This window comes from Meleagris gallopavo, chromosome 1, assembly GCF_905368555.1.
Source record: "Meleagris gallopavo chromosome 1, MGAL_WU_HG_1.1, whole genome shotgun sequence".
NCBI lineage: Eukaryota > Metazoa > Chordata > Aves > Galliformes > Phasianidae > Meleagris > Meleagris gallopavo.
Genome location: NC_139404.1, coordinates 131,813,937 through 131,841,154, shown reverse-complemented (window position 1 = coordinate 131,841,154; position 27,218 = coordinate 131,813,937). Strand labels below are relative to the sequence as shown.

General features: G+C 39.0%; 1 protein-coding gene across 1 annotated transcript in view; it reads right to left on the bottom strand.

Annotated features, from left to right (window-relative positions):
- The window catches only part of SLC9A4 (solute carrier family 9 member A4), a 34,061-nt gene extending 7,780 nt beyond the window's left edge, over positions 1–26,281 (bottom strand). The window contains exons 1-9 of the mRNA XM_003203170.5: positions 25,990–26,281; positions 23,140–23,603; positions 17,485–17,744; positions 14,688–14,905; positions 10,457–10,659; positions 9,709–9,795; positions 8,374–8,444; positions 5,886–6,047; positions 2,008–2,104 (exon numbers count right to left, since the gene is read on the bottom strand). Of these exons, the coding sequence (XP_003203218.2) occupies positions 2,008–2,104; positions 5,886–6,047; positions 8,374–8,444; positions 9,709–9,795; positions 10,457–10,659; positions 14,688–14,905; positions 17,485–17,744; positions 23,140–23,603; positions 25,990–26,251 (1,824 nt within the window). The 5' untranslated portion in view covers positions 26,252–26,281. The remainder of the gene's footprint in view (positions 1–2,007; positions 2,105–5,885; positions 6,048–8,373; positions 8,445–9,708; positions 9,796–10,456; positions 10,660–14,687; positions 14,906–17,484; positions 17,745–23,139; positions 23,604–25,989) is intronic.
- Between the last annotated feature and the right edge of the window lie 937 nt (positions 26,282–27,218).

Genomic DNA, 27,218 nt, shown 5'->3' with positions numbered 1-27,218 from the left:
CAGGGGGCTGGTGGAGTCACTGTTCCTAGAAGTCTTCAAAAAACATGTGGATGTGGCACTGTGGAACATAGTTTAGTGGGCATGGTGGAGGTAGATTGATGGTTGGATGAGGTGATCTTAGTGTTTTTTCCAACCTTGATTCTATGATTTCAATGTCCTTTTTGGTAGACTCATGTCAGCTCAAAGTGCACCATAAAACATATCCACCTGCACAATTCTGTCAGCACCTCTGAGCTTGGCCTCCCTTTCTCAGCCCTCTTCTGGTTATGGAATTGGAAGTAACAGATCTGAGGTAGGTCTCAGGAAACAGATAGCTTGTTAACACATCTCTGAACTTTGATACTAATATTACTGAGCCAGAGCAAGTTGCAGATATGTTGAGATGTAAAGATAATGCTTAGAGTGTATCTCCTGAAAGCAATGTACAGCTCAGTTTGCTTTCCATATTTGGAACTTAATCCCTTAATATTACACCTCAATATTACCCTAACACTGAACTTTTTTTTTTTTAGGATAAGCTTCTTAATTTATTGCTAATATCTTGTGAAACAGAGGAAAAGATAATAATTCACTGCCTTAAAAAAATAATAAAAAAAAAGTTTAACAGAGGAGTTTAAGATGAGAAACTTAAGTGCAAAATCTAGTCTAAATCTCACTTGAGCTGGTTCCTTCTGAAATTGCTCTGGCAGGGCAACGTATCCCCATGCCTTCAAAGTTTAAAATGAAGTATTAGAAGCAGTATTACTTTACTTCCAATCTTTCATTTCCAAAGCACAGAGTTTTCAATGCCACATAGGAAGTGACTGGCACTAATGGTCATTATTGTAATTGATTTTGAAGAGAGAGAGTTCATTTCAGCTATCTAAATGAAGGCAGCCATATATGCAAATTGTTACTGGAAAGATAAGAAATTAATATTATAAGGATAATTGGCCATGGCAAATCAAACAAAATTGAGAATGAATATCATATTAATAGTGACATATTTAAATAGCAGGGCATAGTGTTTTCTAGCTAATGTGTGTTACGCGAGTTAGCTTAGTTTATCTGCATAATTTCAAGGTTACTGTAATATATCCTCTCCAACTCTTTACTGCATGAGATCACTCAGTTGAACAGTTGCATATTCTGGGTTCAAGATTGAATTAAGTAGATAGGATGTCTTGGGCTGCATCAGAATCTGTACAAATTTCTGTAAAACAAATCCCCACTAAGGTATTATTTTTGAGGGGAATAACAAAAGCCTGTCAGACAAAGCTCCAGAGGATGTGGAATTTTTCTTTTTTCCTCCTTTGGCGAGGGGAAACTGCAACTCCCACACAGAGGGAGGATGCAGCAGCCTGCCTCCCAACTGACTTTGAGTTACATGATGTTTACCACCTCTGCACTGCAGTTTCATGGCTGCTGGTGACCTGCCATCCTGTTCCCCAAAAAAGCCTTGCTACCCCAGGGTTCCTCAGCAGCTGCCAGTGCCATCTGCGACCATCTACTGCCCTGACATGCAAGGCACCTGCCCAACTCCCCAGACCTGGAGTGCTGGGTCCCTGAGAGGCTGTGCTATGCCTTTTTGGTGCGACACATAAAACATGCCTGTGCCTGCTGCTTCAAATACACGGGCTAAACTACAGGGTGAGGCAGGTGGCACACGTGGCTGTAGGGACGGGTGGACTTCAGCAGGAGCAGGCTACAGGCCATGGGTGCCTGCAAGGACCCATGGGGTTGGGTCCAGGGTTGGAAGGTCAGCCTCAAAGGCTGTTTCTGAGTTGCAGGTTCAGCGAGGGAAGCCTGACCTCTACAGCTCACTCCTGGATATTCCTGGCTTTTCCCACTGCTGTCAGAGCTAGTAGAAAACCCCGCTTTCCATTTTTCCAATCAGGCAAGACTCCTTGCCTTCTCTGCCCAGCTGCTGCTGGTCCCACCACTACCATCACCCTTGCCATGAGGTGGGGAGGGCAAACAAAAGCCTTCAGTCAGCAAATACTGCATGATAGCAGATTGCTCACACACCCTTTGTCGCACTTGGTACAGGTTATGGGCCAGGACATTCCTCATGGACTCCACTTCTCCAGGGGAGAGCTTGTTATCACGCCGGTTCCTACAGTGCCTGTAAATAAAAAAAGTTTAAATACAATATTAAGCCGATTAAATGCTCTTGTCATCAAATGGAGCATGATCTGCTTTCAGCATTAAGACTGTGAAGAGCCTTTCAGTGAGCAGTGTTGCCACAAAATCATTCAAAGCTGAATGAATTACAACAGGCTTGACTCTTTCCTGAGCTTTATCAATACACACGGGTGTTCAGAAACTACCCATATGTTGGACTGAGCAGCCAACAGGAAGGCATTTCAGTTTCTTCCTCTGTTTGAATCTGTTCTTCATTAGGTCTGGGCCTTGCTATCCTGCTGGCTTTAACTCCTCTTCTCCTCCTTAAGAAATAAAGCACATCTTAACTAAAAAGTCTGAGAGATCTGCTCTGTGGCTAGCAGAACATGTAGGGTTTCCTTGGTGTTGTGCCTATTTCTCTATTTAAAATGAAAGAACTACCTAAAAGATAGTAATCTTTGCATTTTTTAGCAAACTGGGACAAGAAGTGCATAGTCATTTGTAAGTGCCTGGCCTTTTCACTAGCAAAACAAAGATGAAAGCTGCTGTGAAACGTTAACTGGGTTTACTAAATCAGTCTGTGCGAGAGACAGTGTTTGGTTCCCAAGAAAATAAAAGAAAAGAAGAAAGAAAGTCATTATCCAGGATGAATCAGTTGAGTTCATCTTTTTGTTTCTGTTTTTTTTTTCCTTTCTCCATTTTCCTTCTTTTCTCTTATTTAAACTTTTATCATGTTTTTATTCTCAACTAAGTGATGTCCTTAAAGTTCTGCCTGCAAACTGTGCAATTAAAGAATGGATTATTATCAATGTACAGTACTGACAGAGTACTGATTTTTACCTGATTTTTACTCCCTCTGTAATAAATTTTAACAGCAAAGGAAGGTAGATGGAAACTTAATTAAGAATATGCTGTAATCATCTGAATGTTGCTTGAATGTTTGAATTTTGCAATCATAGCTAGTTTAACAAGATTACCACATTTTGTGCTATAATAAAAAAGACAGAGGGAAAGAAAAGTACTCTTTTTCTGAATTCTACCATAAATCTTATCTCAGCTTCAAGAAATCTATCCCAAATTATATATGATTGACACTGATCAATTCCCAGCACCAGCAACAACAAACCTAGATATTTACCAGCAGGGAAAACAGACCAACACCGACACCTAATTTCAATCCAACTAACATTTTTGTTTGATTTGTTGGTTAGTTGGTTGCTTGGATAGGTTTTACTTGCTTCCAGCTCTCAGGGATAACACTGAGAGGATCCAGATATGTTTCCAAATTCCCAGGCTTACGTGAGCAATTTCAATGCACCTTTCTCCCATATTGAGTCTGGCATATTCCAGGCTGTAGGACAGCCCATGTATGCTACTTTCCACAGCAAGTAAACTAGTCTTTCAGCGGCCCCTAGTTGCAGTCACTTTGGACAAGACAGGGACTGAGAAGCTCGGGCACAACTGTGAAAGCAAACATGAGCACAGCCCTTGGGGACTAATGGCAATCAGCCTGTTAACTCATACTGCTCTCTAGAACACAGCGTTGGATTGTTTTTGTACAGCAAATTGAATAAGCGTAGCTGATACAAACGATGTTGATGTCATAGGGAATAACCTTTCTGATCCTCATTTCACCCAGTGTCTCCACTAGGCCTTTGCAACTTGAAGGTGGGAACAAACAGCAGGAAATAATGAGCAGAACTCCAGCAGAAGACATCAGGTTACCTCTTTACATTTCCAGTTGCATACTTGTCCACATGCCATTAGAGAAAAAGTGACCAGCCCTAAGTCATTTGAAAGCTGATAGCCTATCTCTTGAAGTTAAAAAAATAGAATGTCAGAGATGAAACATCTCTCTAATGGGTATTTATAAGGAGTATTTTCCCAGAATGCAACCATAAAAACACAGTTTTAATTGTATTTGCTTGGTTATGTTTTTGCCTTTAAAATCCTTATTTCTAAGATTGATATTTTCCAAGCCATCATAACATAATGTTCTATTTCCATTTCTCCAGTTCACACTGAAAATGCTTAGTGCATATTGAATACTAACTTCACCTCCAGGACTCCCACCCACTTGAATTCAATACCTGAGCACAGAGCTAATCCACAGCATTGGACATCTGCCTTGATTGTTATAGAGTATTTCCCCATGTGTCTCTAACATGACAGAAGTGGCCAGAAGTGCTGATCATTTTTCTCACTACCGTAGCACTGCAAATACTGCTTTATATGGTATGAGGTGGAAATTGGCTTCAAATTGCTACTGGCTCATGGCCAGATTTTTGTATCCCATCTAAGGACAGACACAATATTTAATAAAACTATTTACACATGCTTTCATTCAGAAACATGTTAGTCATAGGCAAGTTTACTTAATTACTCAAAAGAACGGAGGTTTAAGGACTGCGGCATTGGCTCAGACCACAGATCCAATTAGCTCAGTATCCTGTCTCCTCCAGGGCTTGGCACTAGACAACTTTTGAAGAACAGAGTAGGGAAAGCTTGTATTTTCCTGAAACACTCTTGTAGCCCCAAGGACCAGAAAGTTTCCAAGCTACAGGAAAGCTACACCTTTTTTAAAGGTGACATTTTATTTTCAAAAAGGCTATCTCAGTAGGAAAAACTGTACATCGCGGATTGAAGTAGAGCTGGCAAAATCTTAGTCTATCATATCAGCTGTTTCTTGTAGAATATTTTTCGATCTGAATACTTATCTCAGGAGAGAATTTCTGAACTAATCTGAAGCAATTTGTCTTATTTTCTCTTTCTGTCAAGAAAAGAAAGGAAAATGGTTTGTTTACCATAGACAGTCTACCAATCTTGCACATTTACTCTAGACTCAGAGCAGTTAAGGGAATACAGCAGACAGAAAGGAGCCTGGTGGTCACACAATCTCTTTTAATATGATCCATTTGGCAAAGAATGACTTAGAAAGAGAAGGGCTAGGTCTTACACAGCAACCTGACTTCAGTTTCAAGGAAGTAGATGAATCTTGACATGATTATGTCAGTTTTAAGAGAGATTTTAGTTTAAATTCCAGTTGTTACTTGAACTTTTTGGGGTGATGTGAGAAGAGCATTCACTAAAGAAGATATGCTGGGCCATGCCAAAGGCTGCTGCAGAATGAAAGGGCATATGCCTTGGGAGAACTAGTATTCATTTAGTGTACTGAGAAAATGAGGAAACCTTACTGAGGTAAATTCCTTATTTTCCCTGCTGAAAATCCAGAGTAAGGTTCAGAAAGCGTTCTCTGTGTCCCCTCCTGTTTTTCTTTCCATTTTCTTGTCTTCTCTGCAACCATGTTCTGGCTAATGCTGGGTACAGAAGTACCAAAATATAAGAAAATTTGAGGGACTGAAGTCTGAAGTAAAAAAACCTGCAAATGCTAGAAGGAAATTTGTTCTCTTCTGTTTGAGATAGTGGAATGAAGGCCTTTCCTCTATCCTCTCCTTCACTTCTCTCAGCAGCTGGCAGTGATGAGCAAAACCCTTCCACACCTGACTCGTGATGTCTCTTCCAAACTGCCCATCACTGAAGAAAAATATAGAAAGGAAAGAACAAAAAAAAGGTAATTATTCTTAATTTTCACTCTATGAACAAAGAATCAATGTGCAAATAAGATGAGTGCCAAAGTGCTGGCCCAAAAAATACCTTCTCTCCTCATTACTGTCTTTATCTTACTTCTCTGTTAAAATCATAAAATTTCTTGGGTGGTTCCTCTTTTTTCTCTCCTTCCATCCTGTCCTTAGTCTGCAAAGGATAAAGAATCCCATACTCACTGTAAAGAAGCTGTGGATGATTCTGAAATTTTCATGGCATTCTCAGCCATCTCGATGGCCAGTTTTATTTCCATCTTTTTATACAATGACACAATGCTGGATTTGGGTTGATGTTCCCGAATTAAGATTTTCTTCAAATACTTATTGTCAAACTTCTTAAACCTGTAAAAGAGATGCCAAAATAAAGGGTAGGAAAAGGATTTTTTTTTTTTTTTTTTTTTTTTTTTTTTTTTGTTACTATTTCTGTGGAAATAAGCTGATGTTTTTTTCAAATGTGCACACATATAAATCGGCAGTAGAAACTGAATCCAAATTGGAGGCACCTGTGGACTCCTGAAGTACAAGTGAGCAAAGACTTTTAGGGGCAAATTTGGTTTGCTGGTTCATAGAGATTATGAAACCCACTGGATAAAAGAAAGAGTAAAGCTGCAATCAAAACAAAACAAACAATCAATCAAAGAAACAAACAAAACAAACAAAAAAAAAATGCTGGGAATGTGTTTGCATGTAACCCTACCACATTTGTAAGAAAAGAATGTGGCCAGATTCCATGCTTTTGTACAAACGCTGTATTCTAACAGAGCATAACAGCAGCAGCTGCTCTTACAGTAATCCTGGCCTATTCATTCAGCCACCAATAATGCTCCAAATGCCCCTGTAGTTACAGTATTTTGGGCCCATTATACTGCTGATAATTTTGAATCCTGACAATTAGAGCGGAGAAAATATATTTCTTTGTATTCTGAATGTCAGAGGAGTTGAATGGACCTCAAAGTGCTATGTACACGCATGTTGCAGATTGAAAAATATCTCTAATGTCTGGCATAATTTAAATGTGAATGTATGTGTGTGTTTTGGAACAGGTATGTCCTTTCAGGCAGATGTTTATCAGCACAGCAGCAGATTCTCTTACAGCTTTCTATCAAAGGAACATATTATCACAGCAAGGTAATGCATTCCACAATGCTAAGAAAAAGCAATGGAGTTTGCACGTTTTCTTTTCTTAAAATCTGGTCTTTATACTTTAATATAAAAGAGAGGTATATAAAAGTTTCCACTGGAAATGGAGCTCTTTATGTTTTTCTGTGTACCAGAGAGCTACTTGGAGTGTTATCTCTTAAGTAATTAATTCTGATACACATATGCTAGGCATCTTTAAAGCTACAGAGAAAAATCTAGTGAATACGATTATCTTACATTAAATGTTTTCACATACAATGTGCTATTTGATTCTGCTTCTGAACTGAAACATTACATTTACGAAAAAAATTGGACAAAATTATCATAGTTGCCGAGATATGCATTCTAGAGGAAATAAATCTTTTTTCTCACTGGAATGTGGAAATACAGTTATTTGAATGGAATTACTGCTTCAGGAGTGATTTGTTCAGCCTATTGGCTGCACAGGCATTGATGTGGCCTCAGAGGATAGCTTTGAGAACCAGAAAGACATTTCGGCATCCAGGTCCAGGTATGTGCCCTATCTGCATCCTCATACCCTGATGGGACAAGAACTATATGTAAACTAGCCTTCTTTGCACTCCCATAGGGAAAAACCCAGTCGTAATAATGGGTGCTGCCACATGTGCCAGCAGACACCAATCTGGATTAAGGGATTCCAGTGCTGAAAAGTAAGCCAAAGGACTCAGGCACAGAAGTCTAAGCAAAGCCTAAAGGATAACATTTAGCCCATGGCTTCTGAGAAAAAGGAAGGTGAGTATGTCTCTACACCTCCATTCACATGCTGAGGTGTTGGCCAGCATGACCACTGCAATCACCTGGGGAAGAAGGCGGCTCAGAATGTTGGGTTGGTCTCTTCTGAGCAATGCCTGGGTCCACAAAGTTTCAAAAAAAATCACCTTATCTTGCTCATAGAAGACTTATCAAAGGTTCTGAGGTTTCTGAGTAAAGACTATCTTGAAACTATCAACTTGTGCTAATAGATACTTATATTCCACTATTTCCTTCAGGGTTATATATATTACATTCTATGTATTTAAAGCTGATTGAGTACAAAGATCTGTAAGAACAAATGGGTAACTATTACTGAATTCGTTTTCACCTACAAAGGATAATATTTACCAAAGAGGCTTAAAGAGAGAGGCGGTGAAACACCACTCCCTATTCCAAATCCAATCTAAATCCTAAGGAAGCACTGCGACAGATCAAAGATTTATGCCAAAGCGTACACACAGGCTGATGCCTGCAACATGAGTTTATCTTCTGTGTTTTTCTTTAAGAAGGGTTCATTTTCTCGCTGTTTGTGCAGAAGCAGTTTAGCAGACAGCATATAGGCACTGCACTCCCAAGAGATATTTGTTATTCAGGAGTTCACCTTTAAAAAGAGATACTGAACATCTCAAATATTTTCATGCTATTTTTCACCTTGTGGGGCATAAGATGGACCTCTTATTTTATTTACTTTTTTTATTTTACATCACAGATGATAGGCTATTTTATTGTAACAGTCTGAGTAAGATATGCTTACTTATCTCTCAGCTGGTAATGACTCCAATGTCCACATATATCTTCAATACCAGCCTTCAAGTGATCCATCAACTAGAGAAAAAAAAAAGTGGCCATTATGAAAAAATGGTGTCACCACAAATATGCAACTGTTGACAAGATTTTGAGATTTTTAAATGGGGAGGTTGAGTTAATTCTGAAAACATCTAAAAATCAAGTCCAGTATCCCATTATGCACTGTCACAGGTGCTGTGCTTGGCTGCTGTGTCAATATTTTGATTGAAGTGGTAATTCTGTCAATATACCATCATCTTACCATCACCTAGCAAAACACAGACCCATGTAAAGGACTGTTCCCGGTAGAAAACAGTACTGAGCATCCAAGCAGCATTTTGTTTTGTCTACTATGATCAAAACCTAAATTATTGGGTTTGTCACTCAAGTCTCCTCTCAGCCTATGTGACATCCTTCCACGTGCATGGGGGCAGGTACTCTACACTATAACTTTTACCTAGAGATTGCAAATCCTCTGATGATGTTGCCTATTGTCATGAGAACAGCATCACTACAATCAGAATTTTCAAACATCAATTTTTTGTGTTTGTGTTTCCAGCATTACAGAAATAAATAGATAGAAAATGGCCAATTCTTGAATACATATAGTCATACATTTTGCTTTTAAACAAAACTTAGTTTTGTTCAAAGTTAAGTGTAAAAGCTGAAATAGCAAGAATTAAGTTCACCTCAATTTGAAATCAGTTGAGATTTTCTGATTTTGCCAGTGTCCTTGAATGTGTTTAAGGCACAACATTTTTGTTAATTTTGGACATATTCCCTACTGTGAAAAGGAAAGCATGTACTTATATTTTGTTTAGTGCTACTATCGGTTTGAGTAGTTTTTTGTTATTTTGTATATTGGTAACTTGAGAGCTAAAGCAAAGGGAGAAAGACCATTATTCAGAATAATTTGGAGTGAAATTTGCAGACCAATGGTTCGACACATTTCAGTTCAGTAAAATTTTATTAAAGACTTTGAAGGTGTCAGTGTGTTTATAATCAATCAAAAGATGACAACAAAGATATCTGACAAATCTAGCTGGAAAGGATGATAAGTGCATTTAATAAATTCTACTTTTATGTGTCCTTCTTGCCACAGTCACAATATCCAGATGTAAGAGATCTACTATGCTGTGATTGTTATGGTACAAATATGACAGTTATTATGGGTTCAAATGAAAAATCATGTTTTAAATATTATGCCTAGGATTTCCTCCAAATGTTCTAAACTGCATCCAGAGTTAAAACACCCTTTCTTTTCTTCTTTTTAGGGTACCAGCAACTGATATCAAAAACTTACTCGCATGTGAATTTCTTCATTGATGGACTCCTTTTTGTTGGTCTTTTTAACATCCAGATATCTGACCAATGGTCCAATTGTGATTCCCTGCATTTGGAAAAAAATGAGTTGAAATGTTAAAATGTTAATAAACTTTCCAAAAAAAAAAAAAAAGAGAGAGAGAGAGAGAGAAAACAAGCAAATGGATTTTATTTTAATCTGTCAGAAAATTTTTCTCTTAGAGTAATTAGGGGTTAAACCAGAAGAGGATTAAAACTCAAAAACTTATATATATATATATATGGCTATTTTTAAAATCAATATCATATTTATCAAGGCATTTTAACTACGTAAGGTAAGTGACTCCTTGTCAAATTTCTCACAAAAAAAAACTTCACTTGAATGAAAACATTGTCTTTTTGAGGTCCCTACAATCCTGAAACTTTTTACTTCAATATTTTCAAAATTATTATTTTTTTTAATGTCGAAACCATTTGCAGCTGCTTTCAATTCCCTATTGCACAAATAGAGAATCTGGTTTATTGAACAACAAAACTGGTTTCTTGAAACATTCTGATGGGATCTAAGTGCCTAACCACAAGTCTGTAGAGTTCCATGGGCACTCTAAAGTGTATGAAATCTTTGTATGTGTAAATAAAGAGCATGGGGCATCCAGAAGATCCAGTTCCTCCTTGCAGGGCACTGTAAGCCAAGTGGAATAAACTAGTCACCTCAGATATGTGAAAGCAACTCATTAAGAAATAGTTACCTGAATAAACACGGTGAAATATATAACTACAAGTGTAGCAGTAATGAACAATTTTTTTCTTGGGAAAAGTTTCACTGGAAGCAAGAATGCAAGAGAAAAGCTGCTGGCTCCTCGAAGACCACTGTAGGAAATAATGAGTTGATCTTTGAAGGTGAAAGGGTACATTCGGAACTTGTTACTAATGTAGAAGAGGGCAAATACACCTAGAAAGACCAAAAAAACAAACAAAAACAAAAACAAACAAATTAACAAAAAAGCATCACTATTAGGCAAGCAGGAAAAGACAATATTTAAAGCAAAACGACATCTTGTCCCAGGATGCTGTTGACAGACATTTCTTTTGATTTTTGGTTCTTGTAAGTTCTCTTTGATCAACTGCTGTATCTGCCTTATGTGAAAAAATATCTTAGAAAAAGAGTATATTTACTAACTGTTTCAAGTTTTAAATGTACGTATGGGTTTTGAAGTGAGATTAGGGGAAAAGATTTACTTCCTATATTTATGTTACACAGTTCTCTGAAATGATGTGAAAAAGAGGTAAACCACTAGAAAACATTTTTTCGTGTGCTTTCCCTTGCGATGTTTCCTGCTTTCTGCACATGATCTGCCCACAGTGTTTGAACAGTTATTTATTAACATGTCCTGTGGACAGGTTTACTGAAAGGCAGAAAGTAATAGCATTTTAATTTTGAATCCCCCAGTTTATTGTTTCTGTAATTCTGTTTATTACTTTGCTTTCATTTCCTTGTTAATATAAAGTCAATCAGACAGTCTGTGGCTGTATAAGGACTGCAGTTTTTGCTTTATAGAGTACATTTAGTGAACTGCTTGAGTTTCTCTTAATCTTCTTTATCGTAAGACATGTCTTATGATTTTGTGCAAACTGTTACGCTGCAGAAATAAATGTTGAATATTGGACAGACAAACCTACTACACTATGCTAGACATCAGCTACTCACACTGAAACTGTGTTATGTGAGGTGTCACCTCTGGGCCAATTCTTTTTACCTTATTCAAGCTACAGAGAAAATGATGCAGTCATTTTGGCAAGCAAGTTCAAGACAAATATTTTGGCCTTCCTCAACAAAACTCTAGCACTCACCTAGATGTCCAACAGATAAATGAACATGTGGCAGAAAAGTGACTTTTATATTACAAAAGCAATTTTTCTGTCTTTGTCTGAAGAATATTTCTATATGGACTCCAAAATTAAGCTTTTAAAAACGTACAGACTATGCTTTGCCCAAAATTAGCAAGAAAATATTTAATAATTACTGCCTTTTTGCTGTCAGCCCACAAGTCATATCACCTTCCTCCAGGTCTTGAATTTCAAAGATCTTGAAACTTTTATCAACTTTGAGGATCAAACCAATATTTCTTCCTACTTTATTATTCTATTTGAGTTTGGAATGAACCACCTCAGAGTTCTACAAAATATCATCTGAACGTCAGATCCTCAGTGCCAACACTTACTTGGTCCCAGACTCAGAGTACTGTAGCTTGGAAAGGAACTTTGAAGGTCATCTAGTTCAAACTCCTGCTCAAAGCAAATCTAATCAGATCAGGCTGTTCAGAGTTCCAATCTGGTCTTGAATGCATTCAAGGTCTGAGAGCTGTGCTGCATTTATAATAATGGAGCACTCATACATTAAGAAATTAGTTCCTACTCTCAATTTAAAGTATTTAGTGTTCCAGCTTGTGTCTGTTGTCTCTTATCCTACTGGAATGCCCCTCTGTGAAGTCTGGCTTCATCATTTCTCTATCCTCTGACTGAGTACTTGTAGATATCAATAGGGTCTACTCCAAGCTACCTCTTTTTCAGGCTGAACAGAACCAGCTCTCAGATTCTTCTTGTATGTCCAGTGTTCACCACTTTGGCAGCCTCTACTGCACTTCATCCATGACCTTTTTACCAGGAAGTCCAAAACTGAGCACAGCACTCCAGGCACAGCTAATACTCTTACTGTTGCTGAAAAGAGAGGAAGAAATTCTTCCTTGGACCTACTGGCTACACACTTCCTAGTGAAGTGCAGGATGCAGTTGATCCTCTTTACCAAAAAGGCACACTTCTGACTTTTGTTCAGCCTGCTGTCTACCTAGGGAGGTCCTTCTCTACAAAGCTAATTCCAGCCTGTGTTAGTACATAGAGTGAGTGCAACCAACATGCCAACCCCTACATTTGCTTTTTCTGAGCTTTGTGAGCTCTCCGTCAGAACTTTTTTCCAGTCTGTTCAGTTCTCATTGAATACTAGCCTTGCCATCCATTATACTGACTACTCTCCTCAACTTGTCAGCTGCAAACTTGCTGAGTGTACACTCCATTCCACTCTCCAGGTCATTAATGAAAGCTATGCTGATCCCTTCACTGAGCCCTGAGGGATGTCTCTAGAATCACAGAATAATAGAATCACAGAATAGTCTAAGTTGAAAGGGACCCTTAAGATCATCTAGTTCCAACCCCATGCTATAGACAGGGACACCTCCCACTAGACCAGGTTGCTCAAAGCCACATCCAGTCTAGCCTTGAACACATTCACAGCCTCCCTTGGCCAAAGTTTCTAGTGTCTCACCACCCTCACAGAAAAGAATTCCTTCCTAATATCTAGTCTAAATCTACTCTGTTCCAGTTTAAAGTCATTCCCCCTTGTCTTGTTGCCACATTTCCCCACAAAAATTCCCTCTCCAGCCTTCCTGGAGGCCCCCTTCAGGTACTGCAAGGCCACTATATAGTCCTCCCAGAGCCTTCTCTTCTCCAATCTGGAAAGCCCCATGTCTTTTGGCCTGTTGCTGTAGGGGAGATGCTCCAGCCTTCTGATCATCTTCGTGGCCCTCCTCTGGACCCACTCCAAGAGCTTCATGTCCTTCTTGTGTTGGAGGACCAGAACTGGACATAGTACTTCAGGTGGGATCTCATGAGAGCAGAGTAGAGGGGCAGAATCACCTCCTTTGACCTGCTGGTCACACTTATCTTGATGCAACCCAGGATACGGTTGGCCGTAATCCTGATGTTTGTCTACTAGCTTGCACTTCTCAGGATCTAATATTTCACAGTCTCATTGTCACTGCAGTCAGAGCTGCCCTTGATCTTCACATCTTCAGATGTTCCTTCCTTCTATGCGAGTTGAAGAAAAGACAAAGCATGATTCATGGTTGTCTCATTGACAAATGCATCAAGAAATTTTCTTCAACATTTTTCAGAAAACTCCTGGATAGCCATATCGCCCTTCTAACAAATACTGGCATAGTTAAAGTCTCCCATGAGTATCAGGGCCTATAACACTTTCTCCAGTGCATAAGCAATGCTTTGTCTGTCTCCTTTTCTAGATCAGAAGATCTGCAGTAGACAGGTATTAAAACATCAGATGTACTGGTCTCTCTGAACCACTGGTCCTCCAATTATTATGCACATACTTTCTGTTGGCTCCTCACCTTTGCCAAGGGAAAGCTCCATACATTAAATCTGTACTTTTATAAAGAGCACAGTTCATCTTCCTTGTCGTCCTATTCTGTCTTTCTCAACTTTTCAAAGTTTCTGCTGGCCCATCCTTGTCATCAGGAGAAGATGAGAAATGGTGTCCCACAGCTATTGTAACATCCTCTAGGAAATCCTCTGCCCATGCTCAAGGAATCATGGTCGCATAGACGAGGAAGTAGGAGACCTTTGTAGGGACAGGAAAATACTGCGTGCAGAAATTGAATAGTTTCATAGGCACTACTTTCTAGTGGTTTAAAACCTCAGTGTCCAAACTGACTTGTGAAGATCATTAGTATAGCGTGGATTGCAACCTTATGCAGTAGTATCAGCTTGAGGAAATGCAGCTGGAAATCTGCCTAGAAGAAAAGGACCTGGGGTGCTGGTTGGCAGCTGGCTAAATAGTTACACAATGTGATGAAAATACTGTGAAGCCCACTTATCCACAGGCATATAGTTAACTAAGATGTCTGCTTCTATATAGGTATAATCATGGCAATGTTTCAATTTTGCTAAATATTTTCTATTCTTACCTAATCATATAGTCTGTGCTTGAAAACTGACATTAAGATTTGTTTGATGTTTTTCTTTCTTTTTCTGCATGTGTGGATTTGTGAAATGAAGTTGTCTGTAATGCGTGCCTACTAAATTCATTATTAAACTGGTTATACCAGTCTGCACCAGCTTTTCAAACACACCTTTGCACCGAAAGATTTCTTTCAGAGATGCAGACCAGGTTGTCTGCAAAAACTGACTTACTCAGTGTCCGCCAAATGAGGCAGAAAAGCAGAGTGAAGCAAATAAAAGCCCAGTTCCACTCATGATTTTTCCCCACTGTAGACACTCCCATGAAAACAAAGATCAGGGTCTCGCTGACGCTGCTCAACATCTTCATGAAGTATTTTATTGTCGTGTAGGAATTCTGGGAAACATTCTCCTCCACATATTTTTTCATAGTCACTGCACATGCTGTCATCCTGTAGGAGGTAAAACATCAGAGATCAACCACAAACTGCTTTTGTTGTTGTTTGTTTGTTTGTTTTTGATTTAATAGCAACTTGAGAATGCATTTATAGTCTTCATTATCAAATTTTAACCTTCCTAGTATAATGTAGCATTTTACTTCTTCAATAATGCTAGCTATGTCAGTTAAGTAAAAGAACTTCATTCAGCTTTATGAATCCATTTTGTATACAGGAAAAAGGAAGCAAATCAGTCAGCTTCCCTTGAGGGGAAATGAGGATATCACGTTCCTGTTCAAAGTCCTTTTTATTCTGAATGCATAATGCACAATCACCAAGCATCAAATGTTTGAGTATCAAACAAAGGGCAGTCAATTTTGTACCAGGCTGTGACTGTATTAATTAGAGGGACATAACCTGCCTGTGACTGATCTTTGCCTTGAGGTGCTGGTGGGAGAACACAGCTGTAGTTCTATGCAGGAGTCAAAGACTCCAGTGAGTCCTTGCCAGCTGGTTGGCAAATCAGCAGGACCAGGACAAGCTTCAGAAATTCTCCTCCCATAGAAGTCCACTGCTGCACAGCAGGGGAAAATTTAATTACCTTATAGATACGTCCTTCGTTCCTTTTAGTTAACCAGGGTGTGGGAAATGCTCCTAAGGAAGGAAAGGAATTTTTTTCCACCTCTTTAGTCCTTGTTACTCAAGCTAGAGCCAGCTTCAGAGGTATCAGCCATGACCCAACACAGACACTTGTCATATTCATGTTGAGCAGTAGTCTTCAAGCAGGACTACTGAACAATTTACTCTTATCTCCTTAATTTTCTACAGCTGTAGATAATTAGATAGATTTAGTGCAAGGCTAATAATATATTCCATCATCTATCTAATTCCTGTTGATATTATTTAGTCTTTGGGGGCTCCTTGTGATGATATTTTTCCAAACTTGTAAATTTGGAGAATATTGACTGCTCATTAAATAAGCCTTTATCTAGCTTCTGTTCTTTTAATTTCTGTTGAAGAAATCTCAAGGGTATTCTGGTAGAACTGGGCAGGTCCAAGGACATTCTAAGGCAATGCCATTAGGCATTAAATTTTAATACTGTTGACTTTCAGAGACACATGCATAATCAACTTTCATGATACAAGTGAGAAATGAATGAATTCCTCAATAATTTAGAAGGGTGACAATAAGTTCCCATCCCCAAAACAAGCAATAATTTCCTTAATGAAGCAGTAAGAATAATAAATCCCAATTATATTAACATTTTTTATTACTAACAATTTCAGTGTCCTAATGAAAATCAGAAGTAAGAGAATATAGAGCTGTGTAGTATAGTGTAATGGGTAGGCAAGGAAGCAGTATTCTGGGCAGTGCAGGTAGGAAAGAGCCCATGTGGTATTAGTGCTCACTGTGCAGTAGGTCTCATCCTGTTCACCCCCCTAACTTTCGGATTAGGGTTAGGGTTAAGTATCTCAGATACCTAAGAGCAAAGATGTTGGAGACACAAAACAGAGGCCATGACTCAATTCCTTTGTCTCATAGCTCAGAGAAACTCACCTCCTATCTAAATAGTTGTTTAATATGGATAATATTCTAATCTGGCTTTCCAGAGTTAGCACAAAGCCAGTCTTTCTCTGAAGCTAACCAAACCTGAGTTTGACAGGTAGAAATGAGCAGATGTAAATACCTCAACAGTCACATAATTTTATTTATTACCTTTGTCAACTGGATTGCCTCCAACAGGAAGCATTTTTCTGGAGATTCCTGTCCTCCAAGAGCACCAAAATCCACAAAGACTCTACTGGCACATGAGCTCAAAGCCACCCACTAGCTGATCAGTGAGCTCCATAGCATCTCACACCACTAGCTACAGGTTTTGCCACCTTGCCAAGTGACCTGTTCTTTACATTTCCCTCTTCTGAAGAGTTGTTAGGTGCAGAATCCTTTGAATCTCCTTACCAGCAGTCTTACCCTAATGTCTCTCACCTTTACCCCCTATTCCTTTCTCTTCTTCCAGTAATGCTACTCAAACCTAGTGTAATTCCAATAAATCATGTCAGAAATGATTTTCACAACTATACGCAAGAGCAATAACCCTGACATTCCTAAGTTTTTAAGTTTCCACTCATTACTTTTCATCTCTATTCTTATCCAGTGTTGAATGCTTAGTAGTAAAGGCTAAGCATTAGACATACACAAGTCTATTATCAATCCATTCTCTCACTGAACTGGTTCTACCAGAGGTAGACTGTTCCCTCATGCTCTGAGGAACAAAAAACTGTCAACTGGTGGCAACAGCAGACATCATACTCACAGTTTGCAAGATTTTTTTTCCAGTGGGCAAAAATAAAAAAAAATTGTCAGCACAGATATCTATTCCTCAGTAGTACATCTCTGCCTACATTGAGTGTAGGCTTGCTTCTCCTAATTATCACTGCACTTACAGACCACTTAGAAGCTGTTTACTGACAATTTGTAGGCCACAGGCTGAAAATGTTGATATTAGTACAACCTCAATCTCAAGTAAACCACCTCCATGAAACACTGCCCCCTTCCCCAAGAGAGCATCTGGGAAGGCATAAGGAATACTCACGCCAAGATGCCTGAGATGTAAAGGATTTCAGCACACAAGTATGACAGGTAGCTGAACATGAAGACCAGCAGGGGTTCGATAGCAGAGACATTGTGGGTGAATCGAGTCATGAGGGCTGAAACAAACCCGAAGACAATGCCGAACAGCATGCCACCCAGTCCCACAACGAAGAAGCGAGCAAAGCCAGCGAGGATATCAATGGATTCAATCTCTTCATACTTGTGCATCTGGGTGAAGGCGATGAAGATGTTGTATAACACCTATGTGCAAAATGAGGAGACAGCTGCCAGGCATCTTTCAGAAGCTTGCAGACTTACTCGTTTGATACATATATCTATGTACATATGTGTGTCAGATATTGCTTTAGGCAAATCAGCAAAGTAATATTGAAATCTCAGATGGCTCATAACACATCCCAAATTAGGTGCTTTCCAAGTGTTCTGAAAATGGCAAAAAAAAAAAACGGAGAGTAGTTTGATGGTTATGTAAAAAGTAAAACTCTCAGGGATCAAATGTAATTAATGTAGCTGAAAAATACTCATGCTTTTTTAGTTTTTGTATCAGAAGTTCAAAGCCCAGCTGGGTACCTTACCAAGCCCACGTGCACTCTCACATTCTCTTTCTGACTCATGATAGGGCAGGACAGAAACTCCAAAATGTACTTCTTACATAAATCCTGTTTAGCTGGTCTGTATGATCTGTAAATTGAATGCACTTCATTGGGTGGACTCTGAAATATCAAATGTCCTTCAGTAGTGCTTGATGCATAAAAATCGTATAACATCACATCTCCAATGGGAAGGGAAGGGAAGGGAAGGGAAGGGAAGGGAAGGGAAGGGAAGGGAAGGGAAGGAAGGGAAGGGAAGGGAAGGGAAGGGAAGGGAAGGGAAGGGAAGGGAAGGGAAGGGAAGGGAAGGGAAGAGGGAAGGGAAGGGAAGGGAAGGGAAGGGAAGTAAATGGCAACCTCAGATTCAGATTGCTTCTAGCTAGATAAGTACAGTTATTACAGTTCTGTTATTGGTGTTAAAGTAGAACACTTAGTTAATCAAAGTTTTAATGAATTGCCTTCTTAATATAATAATTATAGTCTATGCTGATTGACACTGAATAATCCAGAGAAAATGGCTGTCACAACTGCATTTACACAAAGAAATACCCAAAAGACACTTTCCCAGTCTGACTGAAATAGGCACTGGTCCCACTTTAAACCTCACTTCTAATACTCTCTTTCAGAGCTACACTCAGTTGCCCCACCCACACTGATCCCTGCATGTTTTCTGTTAATGTTGTGTGGGAAGGGGAAGTTCACAGTCTCTCTAGTCTCACGTTTTGTATTTAATGCCACTTACCTTCTTCACAACCTCAAGTAGGAAATAAAAGATAATTCCATTTACGTAGTTTAGATCAGATAAGTTTACCATGCTCATATTATTAATAACTCTCTTCTGCAGAAGTTCACGTTGAAAAATCTCAATTATGTTCTGATTTCATCCATCTTTTAAAAACTAATTGAAAGAATGGGTTAGTAATAAAAAAGCTCTTAGAAGCTGCTGACAGTTAGCTACCATTAAGTCCTGTCAGATCTGTCTACAGGGAATGTCTAGTATATGGGAGTCATCTTTCAGTTTTCAAGAGGATTTGGGGAACAACTAAAGACTCCGGTCTGCTGTAGCTGTTGTACTAAAGCATTAGTTCCATCAAAATAGAGGAAAGTCATTGATCTAATCTGTTCTTCTTTGTTCTTTCTTCTTCATACAGTTAATTTCAGGAGACTATTAAGAAGATTAAAGCAGATATTTTCAGATAGAAGAATCAAACTCATTAGGATAGTAATTATTCCCCAGCTACTAACCAATCTTAAATTGCAGCTGGGAGTGTATGACCTTGAGCTGTCAAACAGGCTGTTCTCCAGGAGTCTCACTGATAATATTTCTGGGGGACAGACAAAGCACAAAAAATATTTCATGAGAGCATTCCAAAGTACTGAGCCTCATTTTTCCTTTTGACTATGCATGAAAGTAGTCTCTTCAGTGATATGTAAAAAAAAGAGGGTTTGTGTCCCACAGCAAGTAAAATATCCTGTACTTATCATGCAATGTCTGATTACAAAGTCTATTCTCTTTCTGTTCCCCTTTCTTGCTGATTTCAACCTCTTCTTAAGACTTGAAATTCTTTATAAGTGATACCAAGGTACTGACCTGTGTAGTCTTTTGAATAATGTAAATTATCATCACCAAATGACTTTGTAAGTTTGTCCCTCCTTTTCTGCCTTCTAATGGATCCGTATAAGTGAATCAGCATAAAAGTGAAAATTATTGAAATGTGACATTATTTCCTTTTTTTTTTTTTTTTTTTCCTCCTGGTAGTGTGCTTTGTGAGAATAAACTGTTCTGTACAACAATTTACTTTGGGCATCACAGAAGTAAACCTCCATATAAAAGTTGTTTGACAAACAACTTGGGGTGTTTCTACTAGCAGAAGAAATACCATATTTCTTTATATGGCAGAAAAGCTTGGAACAGCTCAGGATGCCTTGGCTCGTTCACAGAGAAGGCATGGATTGATAGTTGTCCTCACTTAAGAACTTTGTGAATGTCATGCTTTGAGTTTTTTGGAGGGGACACTACCATGTAGCAGTGTACCACTAAATGACTGATAGAGCCAGGGAAGAAGAGCAAGCATTACATTTTCATGCATGTCTCCTGGGGCTGGATTCTCTGCTCCAGCTGCTGCTTCAGCGGTCGACATGACTCGAACATTGCACACAGTGCTCACATCAGGAGCTCTGGAAGCAAAGATTTTCAGGTGACTTCCTTAACTACTAACATATGCAGCCTTGAAAACACTTTCTTTCCTATTCTATATCACATGAATTTTAATTTATTTTAAACACAATGTGTCAGCTTCAGCGACAGGTGGAGTATCTCCATTCCCCTCCCTAACATCCACACATCTAATAGTCAAAGCTTTCCTAGAGACATCAGAGAGGTAAACTCAAATTCATTCAAACAGAGAGATTATTTTTATTGGATCTCCATCATGCTTGAGATTTTTTTAACAGCTCTGTGACTGCACACAAAGAGAGGACACCATTAGAGAAAATGGTCTCTGCAGCTTCATTTTCAGTATGGCATGGTACACAGGTGTTCTCAGGGTTTCTGAAATCATAAATGAAGTGGACAGGGGAAATATCAAGTTTTCTGATGCACATGTGCTCAGCTCCTGTCAAGATGAAATGGACTGGGCATGTGCAGGAGTTGAGTTACAGAAACTTGAAACCCTTTGCAGCAAAATCAGGGTCCTTCACTCGTTCAAGCTTGAATGACATTTGAGCTGTATTTACCAACATCATTGTTTCATTCAGGGCTTTGAAACTCTCACAGTGGGACGAATCCTGTTGTTGCTTACACTATTCTGTTACTAAAAGTCTGCTGAGAAGATACTGGGAAAAGAAACGATTAGCAGGACCTAGTGCCTTCTTATTCCATTGACACACAACTCTAGTGAAGAGAATGGGAAAGGATATAAATGAGTTCAAAGGGTACAATTATCACAGTTATATGCATCAAAAGATACAGTTATTATTTTGTTCCAGTCTCTTCAATCACTGTTCTAACTCCGCGGTTTAGGAATTTTGTGTACTAAGGTATTAAACTCAGTATGGGAGAGGGAAAGCTATTGCTGCCTCAGGTATAATAGTTCAGCAAAAATCATACCTGCTTATCCTGCCAGTGAGAAAATAGCTGATAAGAGGCTAGACAGAACCAAGGGATATTTGTATTTTAATAACAGAAAAAATATATATTTATTGTATCTAGGTGGTACTGCCTTTTAGACACATTGAGTTAAGTCAAATAAAGCTGGTAAGAGAGAAACAAGGAGGAAATGGTAAGGTAAGAACAGTTTTAAAGATTTCAAAATAGTAAGTAATAAAAAAATAGTAAGAGGAAAAAACAATCTATTTGGGCTCCATCAACAGGATAAATAGTCTAGACTTCTCTTGCATATGGCCTGGTAGAGATTTTGCAAATGTGAACGCCCAGAAAATGTCTTGAGAGGTGACTGATACAGAAATGTAACAGAGAAGTCAAGAAATGGATTGTGATGTAGCTGCTTTAAGAGATTTAGTGAGGAGGTGCATGGGGCAAAGGGACCTCACAGTCATGTAGAGAGACCTCCCTTTTGTTTCTTTTGCTAACACACCTTGTATTGTACAAGAATACCTAAACACCTCTGTTTTTTAAGACCTTCTAACACTATAGATTTAGACTGTAACAGGATCCTGACTGAAAGTTCACATAAATTCTCACATCATGAGTTAGACTCACACGATAAACACAGATGGGAACAAAGGAAAGACAGGGTAGAGAGTCAGGCAGACAACAGACCAAACAAGTTATTCCAGAATGAAGAACAGATACTACTTTCTGAAGTCTACACTGGAAGGAATCAAAAGACAGGTGGCAGTGATAGACGCACTGTGCATTGTTAGTTACAGCTATAACGCATAAGCAGTATATATGCAAGGTTAAATAACCCTTGTCCCTTAATTCTACTTTTGCCTTATATCTCTGATTCACCAAGGTGAACGATTTATGATCACTGGGCTATGGCTGCAATAAATTATTTCATTCTTTTTCCATTAAACATTACTCATGAGCTGTATTTCTCCCATGAAGCCTTTGAGCAGTGAACTCCGTACAGCTTTTACAAGTCCAGGTTCTGCTGTACCCAATGTATAACAGTATCTCAATACTTTTTATGTGTTTTAGATTCCTGTGATTTAAATTCTGTAAAGATCATATCTAGCAAAACTCCTTAACCTGTACTTAACTTTCAGCACATGAACAGTCCTGTTGATCTTTGTCTAATTAATTTCCTGCTCAAAATGTCTTGTTTGAAAAACATGTGGATTCTACTAGTCCACAGCTAGAATTTCAAGTTGCTCCACGCTTCAGTAAAAGCAGAGGGAAAATGGGGAAAGTAATAGAGAAAGGATCTCTGTCAAAAAGAAATCACAAAAAAACACTCTTTTTTAAAAATGAAAAGCAAAGCATTGTTTTGAGTACTTGGAACAAGATTTTCAAGAAAGGTGAGTACTTATCTGATGACAATTATTTTATCAATAGAAACAGTTTAGCAAAGTCATTCATGGGTTTCTGAAATTCCTGTCTAAGGTCTCTGGAGAATTTCCTGGAAGGGATCAAGGCTACCAGAGACTGTCCATTTTTTTGCTGAGTGCTCTCTAAGGCATAAGACGCAGGAGGGTCTCCTGCATTGCTATCCCTGCTGCACTCAGTCCTTAAGGAGTACAGTTTTCTGTTTATTTGCTTGCACAACACTGAGTGTGTTCCTATCAGCAAAATCTGCTTTCACTTATCTTTTCACTTTAGTGAATGCAAGAGTAGGGTGTGTTTTCTTAATGTCTAACTAGAAGCAATATCTCTTCCAGTGGCTTGAAAACAAAATGTTTATGAAATAATTAATATAAGATGTAGTTTTTACATACATCAAAATTAATTGTGAGTTGCCAGTAGAATATGCATATTGTACTGTATCAGAGATCTCCACAAAGTTGCCCGTGCTCTGCATCCAATAACCCTACAAGCAATAAGAGCCCTAAGAGAAGCAGATGAAGAATGGAAAGAAACTCACCACAGTTATGCCATCATTTAGCAATGATTCTCCAAAAATCATCATGTGAAGCTGCTCATTAACAGAAGCTTCTTCAAAAACTGCCAGAGCTGCCACAGGATCCACAGCTGAGATCATGCTGCCAAAGAGCAGGTTCTGCAGCAGGTTCAGGTCAGTCAGACCAAAGACTTCAATCTGGCAGATGCCATAGAGGGAGAGGCCAATCCCAAATGAGTTCAGCAGAGATCCTAGCACAGACCACCACAAGATGGACCCAAGGTTTTCAAAGAATGGACGAGTTGGCATGAAATAACCCTCTTCCAGCACAATGGGTGGAAGGAGATACAAGAAGTAAATACTTGTGTTCATCACTGGTGGGGATTTGTGGTCAGTACCAAAGATGATCGCTCCAACTAGTGCTCCAATGGCAATCAGGATGCAGCTTTCAGGCATGAGTCTTGGTAATCGGTGATAGAGATGGAAACCTTTAATAAAACATTTAAATTAGCCTGAAGTCAGATGTGTTTCACCTGCCTTCAAACACTTAGTCTTCATATTGTCAGGTTCTGGTTTTAGTATTACAAAAGTAAATGCACAAGTAGAACCATTCCCTTCAAAATGAAACAATCCTGGGTTTGGGCTGACCACGAACCCAAGGGAGCAGAGAGCAAGCAGCTCAGATGCTAAGGTCTGCCCATCTCCTTCCACTTCCAGAAGCACTTGAATAATTTCCCAGACTCCAGATGACCCACAGGCTGAGCAAGTTAATACTCATGAACACCACAAAATACAAAGCAGCTCGGTTATCACCAGGAATCAAGGTATGGCCACATAATGCTTTGTACAAGCTGACTAACCTTGCTTTTCTGGGAATTCTAGTTTCTACATAAGGTAAACAGCGCTCTGTAAAGAACTTTATGAGCTAGTTTAGTGGGGAAAAAAAAAACACAAAAAAACAACAGTGGTTTCAGCTGAGTTGAAAGAACTACTGACATCAAATAATAGAAAACAATGGATCCTGGGAAGGTTTTTTCCTTGCTAAAAATAAAGGTTCAGTCTACACTACCAAATGAAGCAGTCCAAATAGTTTTCCCGTCTGAAAGTTTCAGCTTACATCCAGACAGCCAGATGCTCTTCTCTGCCCCAGAAAGCAAACAAGTTTTGCCTGCAAGAACAGACCCTGACCCATAGGCTACCTGGACGCTGCCTGGGAAAAGGCTGTTGGACATGGGCAGAAGTTCAGAAAGAGCTCATCTACATTGATGCTGTATGAATAGTTGGATACAGCTTGCTGCCACAGTGTGCCTTCACTTTAAAATATAGATGCAGCCAGGACATTTTAGAGAGAAAGGGTTACATTTAACTTATAAATGTTATGGGTATGAATCTCTTCCAACCTACCTTGATGCCTTGCTACTGTGGGTTTATGTAATTCTTCTCATTTGACATGAATGTTGGTACCAACACTAAGGTAGCATCTAATAATGCCTCATCCAGTTGCTGTATTAGGGATTGTATAATTAGTCATATTGTGAATAAGAGATGCCTTATCTCAAAATGTAAGGAGTTGTTCAGAGTTTACATGAATGAGAATGAGACAAAGACAGTCATAAATGGTCATCTAGCTCTAGGTATCCCTGTTGAATGGTGCTTGGACCAGATGGCCTCCTGAGGTACCTTCCAACCTCAGCCATTCTATGCTTCTGCGTGCAATCCAAGGGTCTGTCAAAGCAAGATGAAATTTTATCTCATAACTTCAGCAGCCAATGACAAGTTTGCATTTTTGTGATGTGTGAATTATTCATGTTCAAAAGTAAAGGAAACAAAAACATATTTTCTGAAATTTAATATTATTTATTTGGGAAACGCACTTAACTTTATCAAAAAGTATGCTATGAGCATAACACTACTATCTCATTTTAATTATTTTGATTAAAAATAAATTTAATTAATTTTAATTTCATTTTTACATCATGTTCAAGATTTCTATCAGTTTTATCAAACAAAGGGATTCTTCCCATTCTTCTGCCCATTCTATAGGAGTGCCTGAAAATCACACTGAACTTCAAAAGAGTAGGGAAATCACTTATGTGTAGCTCTTCACTATTGCAGTCATCTTCATTTATTTCATATTGCTGCATTAGTTCCAAAAAGCCAAAATCAACTTAATTCCAGTCATATAGATGCATAAGACACCGGGTGAGCATTTTTTTCTGTATTAATTACAATCCCTATTTCTCCAAGAGTTGTCTTTCTTCTTTCAGATATGTACACTGAGTCCCAGGAGAAGCTAGATGTATTGGAGTATATTCTACAGGCATTTATGCTGCTTTTCTTATGACCAATATCCATTCAGGCTTCACCTCTCTCCTCTGATGTTACTTTCTGAGCAACTTTAAACAACGAACATTTAAAACAAAGGTTTATAGGAAATTGCTTCCTATTTTTCACATGACAGAAGGGTTCTTACTTTCCTCCTTCCCAAAGTAAGTACAGCTGAAGTTTCAGTCAGCTGTTTTCCTGATTTCTGCAGCTGTGTCAGATTGCATAGTCTTGTGATATTTAATATTCATCACAAGATATTTAAATATTAGAACAAAGGATGGACAGCACTGTGAGGAGGACATCCATTGCTACTCATTAGCATAGACAGCCCAAGGGAAATGGGAGTTAGAAGTCATATACTTATTTCAACAATTTGGAAGCATTAAGAGGTGAAAGTTTGTCGTTGTCATAATAATGACCTGTTCTTTCCAGGATAAGACAGAAAAACAGGCCCTGGCACAAAAGCATATGCAAGATACTTGGTTACATGATATGTTTTTAAATTCTTACCAATAAAGGAGGATCCAAAATACCATTTCCACTTACCTATTTTTGCAAGAGAGGCAAGGAGTATCCAAAGAGTGACTTCATATGGAATCTGCACGTTGTTGTAGTCCACCGTGAAAACCTGCAGCCTCTTATTTTGTGAAGAGCCAACAGCATCAGCGCGGTCATGTTCATAGTGAGGCAACAAACTACTACCCAGGCTAGGCTCATCCAAATAAGCAGCAGCAGAAGGGCATACCAGAGTCAACAGTGACAGCAAGTAACTCAGCATCTTCATATGTTCAAAGGCAGGAGAGCCCATGTCGAGGGCTGTGGCTATCTGTTATTACAGATAGAGGATACGGTGGCTGCAAGAAAGCACACAACACTCACACCTGTTGATTCCCACTGCTCATAGCCACGGTCATTTCTTCCTTGCTACTCCTTCAGTTGCCTATTAGAGGCCATTTTAAAAGCCCTAACGTACCTGCACTGCTCCTTGTGTTACAGATGAACCTGAAGTTTATATGAAGATACCAGTTCTGCAGGTTCCTCAGACCCAGATAAACCCCAGACACAGCATCACTCTGCTGAAGAGTAACGAGCTTTCCGGACACATTATTTTTCAAGCCACTTTGATATTTTTCCCACTAATAACTATAAAAATCACCAATGTGCAGCATTCAGGCAGTAAGGGCAGCATAGGAAAATAGTATCAGACGGGCAGGACAGACTCCATGCCTTCTTCTTCTTCCTTCAGTCCCTGTCTGCCTCCCTAGAGCAGCTGCACTGCAGGTACCACTCTTGGCACTGCTCCCTGCTTCTGTCTCACCTTGTTAGAAAACCACTGGGTGTGCAAATAAACGTGATCGGCAGGGTTTGCAGTTGGGACATCTGGTGGAGGACCACGCAAATTACATTCTCCTTTAGAAACTTGTAATCTCTTATAAAGGCATGTATTTCACTTGGCACATAATAACAAACGTTATTTTAAAAAAAAGGATGATTATTTCAGCTGATGTGATTTGACCACTTGGAGTCCAAAAGAAGACAACAGAAGAAGATTTTCTTCTGAACAGGAACCATTGCTTTTCGCTTAGGTATAGCCATACACACAGACTGCAAGTTGCACTGAGGGTAAGTGGTATGAACCTTGGCAGACGTCTGCAAGAAAAAAAGCAGATTTTCAGAGCCCTTGGAAGCTCACTAGCTGTAAGAATCATGGGATTTACAGCCATGATGCTCAACAGTTTTGGTAGGACCCATGAGTGACCTTTGCCACATGGGAT